The following is a 4,798-nucleotide window of genomic DNA, read 5'->3' as shown; positions in this document are numbered from 1 at the left end:
TCGCAAGCCCGACAGTGTTTTTCAGCATCCTGAGGACACAGCTCGCGCCAGGTTCCGTTTTTGGCGGGTAGGGTACCCGCGCCTGGCTGCCTGGGGTAGGGGCGCGGGAGCCCTCACTTTTCTTTTCGTTGACCGCCGCGCTCAGCATGTTAGCCTGTGGCTCGAGGGTGCGCGCCCGTTTTGGCGCGACTCAGTATGGTCGCGAACGATGCCCTAAGACGTACCGCGGCGTCATCGTCGCGGCCTTCGACGACGGATTTTTCAAAGTCGAATATGACGACGGCGAAGTCGAGGACCGCGTCGACCCGCGCTGGATAAAGATCGACAGCGCACCGCACCCCCCACCGGGGAACAGAGCAATTCGCGAAGTGCGAGGGGGCACCTCCTGTGAGGGGCGTGCGCGCGGCAGGAGCGACGCCGCGACGTCTGCTGCGCGGACATCAAAACCCTCAACAAAGCGCCCGCGTGCGAATCTGGCCCAGCAGCCTGCAGCTTCTCCTCCTGCGCCGGTTCTGCAGCAGCAATTGCGCAACGACATGGCCATCACCATTGAGCAACATGGCTTTGTCGAAGCGCCGGCATTATTCCCGGCTGCCACTTGCACAAAGCTTCGCAATCTCGACCGCGCCAGCGCGGTTGAGATCAGCAACGCGTTGCAGCTCACAGTGACGGGCCCTGAGCTGCGGCTCGTTCTGGACGCAGCAGAGCGCTCGGACGTCATCAGCCAGGCCGTGCTCGCCGTGTACGGTGTCGAAGAGTACACAGTGCCAAAGGACTCCGTCAAGGTTCTGCGCCCGCAGTTCTTCTGGGCCCACCTCTCACCCCTTGCCTTGAGGCGTGCACCGACCCTCGCAGGTGCTTTACGTGGCTCCGGGAAGCCCGCCGCAGATCCCACATGCCGACGACACGTGCGCCCGGCAATTTTTGGATGTCTGCAATTCGGTTGTTGACGTCCGAATTGCATTCCGTTTGCATCGTTCCCTCTAGGTGCAATCGCGAGTTCTTCGTCATCGTGCAATTGAACTCTGGCCAGGCGCGGCCGCACCTCCCCTTGATCACCAGGCTTGCGGCCACAGCTTTGACTCACCTCGGCCGCAGGCACCGACCGAGTGCGTGCCGTACCGGTCCGACGTCGAGTATCCCTTCGACCCGCCGCTGAGAGCTGAGTGCATCAAGTGCGGTCGGTGGTGCATCCTCACGGACTACGCTGCTCGCCGCCGCGAGCACTGTGCCAAGGATTTCAACTGCGAGGCCTGCGGCGAGGTCTGCGGTGCCCCCAGCTGCGACGACACGCAGGTCGAGGAGCTTTTTTGCGACAGGCTGCAGTCTGCCTTCTCCGAGGTCGCCGCCCCTCCCCGAAGCTGCAAGTAGAGGCCCTCACATGTAGCTATCTCCCGTTCGTTCTTCCCCTCGCAGCTCATCGACGACCCGGCCGCGCTCATCAGCAAAATGCGCCCGTGCGGCCCGCTGGACAACCGCGTGGGCGACGGCATCGTCGCCATGCCTACGCTGGTGCACCGCGGGCCGGGGACAATGTCGCTGGCGCCGGGCGCCGCCCACCGCGCGGTTTGCTTCTTCACCATCCGCCCGAAGTTCCGAGGCGAGCGCAGCGCTCTTTCCGGGGTTGGCACGTATGACGCGAACCGCCAGGCGTGCCGCGCAGCCTCTCGACACTCTTCTCCTGCACACGCTCATCACTTTCGCCTCCCCTTTAGATTCACGGCGCGTGGCTGCTGTGGCGGCTCAACGACCGGCTCAACAAACGGGCGCGGCAAAGTGCCGTAGCTGCATACGCAAAAGAGGGCTACCGCCTCAGCGACTATGGAGAGGAATTGTCTTAAGGAAGTCTGGGGAACGTGTCGCCAGAAGCTTCTCAGACTTAAAATCCGTGTGTCCGCACACTCGCATTTTCTGCGTTGTACTAGTTGTAGCGCAGACCAGAGGTTTGGGGCGCACTCTTTGCGACTTGGGTCTTGGGCTATTATCTGCCACCGGGAGGGCGGCGGCGGCGGTGTAGGGGCGGCGGCGAGCGCGAGCTCCCGGTTGCAAATACTCGCCTCACAGTCTAAGATGGCGGCTCGCGCCCCCATCCGCGCACCAGCGTGCCACTCTAGCCCCGCCTGCCGCCCAGATACCGAGGGCGGGGCGCACTCTTCGACTTGGGCTATTATCTGCCACCGGGAGGGCAGCCGCGGCGGTGTAGGGGCGGCGGCGAGCTCCCGGTTGCAAATACTCACCTCACAGTCCAATATGGCGGCTCGCGCCCCCATCCGCGCACCAGCGTGCCACTCTAGTCCCGCCTGCCGCCCAGATACAGAGGGTGGGGCGCACTCTTCGACTTGGGCTATTATCTGCCACCGGGAGGGCGGCCGCGGCGGTGGGGCGGCGGCGAGCTCCCGGTTGCAAATACTCACCTCACAGTCCAAGATGGCGGCTCGCGCCCCCGTCCGCGCTCTGGTGTGTTGCTTGGGTCGCCTCTGCTGCTGTGTCTCTGTCTTAGCCAGATATCGAGAGCGCGCGACGACAACCAACCCTAACCCTAACCCTAACCCTAACCCTAACCCTAGCCCGAAGAACCCAAAGCATTCACCGAGAGCTCGTGCCGACGGACCGCTGATTCCTCCATTTGGTTTCGGCCCAAACCGGACCATTCTCTTAGGAGCTGCACAACGGCTTGAACGCTCTCTGACACCTGTCGCGGGGGAAGGTGACTGCACCGAAACCCGCGAAGAATCGAGAAGGGAACTTGAGATTGGCCTGCGCCGCATTTAGATATAGTGTCCAGTGGTCGAATTGTGTCGGCGGGCCGAGTGTCGTTTCGCCTCTGTCGTTGGTCCTGGGATCCGGGTCAGCGTGGTTGTGGGAGAGCCCTGCAATCGGCCTGCGCGCGGCGCGCGGGCCCATGTCTATGAACAAAACCACCCATACAGCGAGTTCGCACGGAGCGAGTCCGCGGGTGGAAATGCACCCTCCAGTGGAGAGAGCAGCGCCCATGTCAGGGGACGCGCCTCCTCCTGTTGGCCTCTTGCGAGAGGGGTCCTGGGGAAGCGCATCGTCGGGGGACGACGGTGTGATGAGCAACGCAACTTCCGGGTCTAACGACCCGAGCCGGCCCGAGCCGCACCCCCAGGGGGCGCACGGGCATGACCAACCCCAAGGGTTAGATGCAGCGGCATGGGCTGCGGCATCGCCCGTGGGTTCCCAATCGGCGGGAGCCCTGAGGAGCGCGTCGACGGGAAACGTCGAGGCGGACTATACATCCTACCAGCCCAACGGCTCGGGCGGACTCAAGGACGACCGGCTCGACAACGCGGGCGCCGGAGGAGCCGGCGCAGGGGGAGCCTGAACGGCGGCGGCTCTGACTGAGGTTGACGGGACTGCTGACGCATCTGCGAAAGCCTTCCCCAGCCCTCAGCCAGAGCCGCCCCCGACTGGCCGGCGGGTGGCGTTTGCGCCAACCGCCGGCCGACCGCGCGACAACACCGGCGCGGCTGCCCCACCCGACCTGCCAGAGCACCAACCAGAACCTTACGGAGTACATGACAGCGAGCAGTCCGACCCACGGCCGGAACTGCACACCACACCGCCCCCCCCCCCGCTCAATGACGGGGCCGCCCGAAGCATGGGCGGCACCCCTGAAGTCGCGGTGCGGAGGAGGGCGCGGCGAGGGAGCAGCAGGCCAACGGTGGCGAACGCCCCGGCCACCACGCCAACGACCGGACCCCGCTCGAGCGGCGGGAGCTGGCGACGCACCCTCGCCTGCCAACCACACAGGAGAGCGAGCTCCAGTCGACCTCCCCGGCCTCCAGCCGCGACGCCGACGAAAGCTCGCACCACCCGACCGGCGCATCGCCACTGCCGGACCTCCGAGGGGGAGACATCCGTGCGAAGGAGGACCAGCTCGTGCAAGTAGCGCTGATCCTGGAGCGGAGGGCGGCGAGGGCTGCGTTCCCGCGCGAGCTCGCAGGGCAGCTGGAGACGCTCAGGGGCGGAAAGTATGCTGCCGCCGCGAAGAGGAGGCTGGTTCCGGCCCCGATCGGGAAGACCCTCTTTGGGGGGCACCTGCCCGTCGCGACAGAGGGAGGGGCGTGTGCTTCTGCGCCAGCAGCAGTCACGCCGCTCGACCCCAGGGAGCGGATGTGGCTGGAACAGACGGACTCGTCCCCGCACACTCCCGCGAAACGCGAGATCGACTCTGGAGGACGCGGTCGGCGGCGCTTCGCGAACTGGCACAGAAGGTTCGAGACGGCACGGATCTTGTGCTCCTATGCGCGGGTAGGATTGAGTCCTGTCACGGCGATCTGCTGAGGAAGGGGATCCTAGCCGACGCGGCGCAGCTCGAGGCCACCAGCAAGAAGAAGCCGCGCTCCGACAAGGGCAAGCCAAGGGGTCCTCGGGGGCCCAGGGCCGACTCGGTGGAGACGGCGGCCCGCATGGGGGTGCTGTCGACCTTCTACCTCCGGCACGCTTATGGACGGGACAGCCCGGGGCTGCATGAAGAAGACGGGGTGCTCTCCGCGAACGGGGGGGTGCTGTGCGCAGGGTGCGGGGAGGAGGCGCCCGGGCTCGGGGCGCGGGACGGGGGGGGGGGAGGCGGCGGGGGGGGCGGCGGGGGGCGGGAAGGGGGGGGCGTCCCGGGGGGGCGGGGGAGGAAGCGGGGGAGGGACCCGATTGAGGAAGAGGCGGTGGGGGTGGAGGGTGGGGAGGCCGGAGGCCTGTTTGGGGAGATGGGGGATCCGAGAGGGCGGGGGGAGGAGGGCGGTCCATCGGGGGGAGGGGGGGGGGGGGGGGAAAAGGC

At 66.4% G+C, this 4,798-nt stretch overlaps 1 protein-coding gene across 1 annotated transcript; it reads left to right on the top strand.

Annotated features, from left to right (window-relative positions):
• Window positions 1-2,992: 2,992 nt before the first annotated feature.
• Window positions 2,993-3,346, top strand: EMIHUDRAFT_215912 (hypothetical protein; the record flags this gene model as incomplete). Its single annotated transcript, XM_005762607.1, has 1 exon — window positions 2,993-3,346. One exon carries the CDS (start codon window positions 2,993-2,995, stop codon window positions 3,344-3,346), a length of 354 nt encoding a protein of 117 aa, XP_005762664.1.
• Between the last annotated feature and the right edge of the window lie 1,452 nt (window positions 3,347-4,798).

The sequence above is a fragment of the Emiliania huxleyi genome, assembly GCF_000372725.1.
Source record: "Emiliania huxleyi CCMP1516 unplaced genomic scaffold EMIHUscaffold_67, whole genome shotgun sequence".
NCBI classification, from domain to species: Eukaryota; Haptophyta; order Isochrysidales; family Noelaerhabdaceae; genus Emiliania; species Emiliania huxleyi.
Note: the sequence above shows the minus strand (reverse complement) of the source record. Positions and strands in the feature narration are given on the sequence as shown.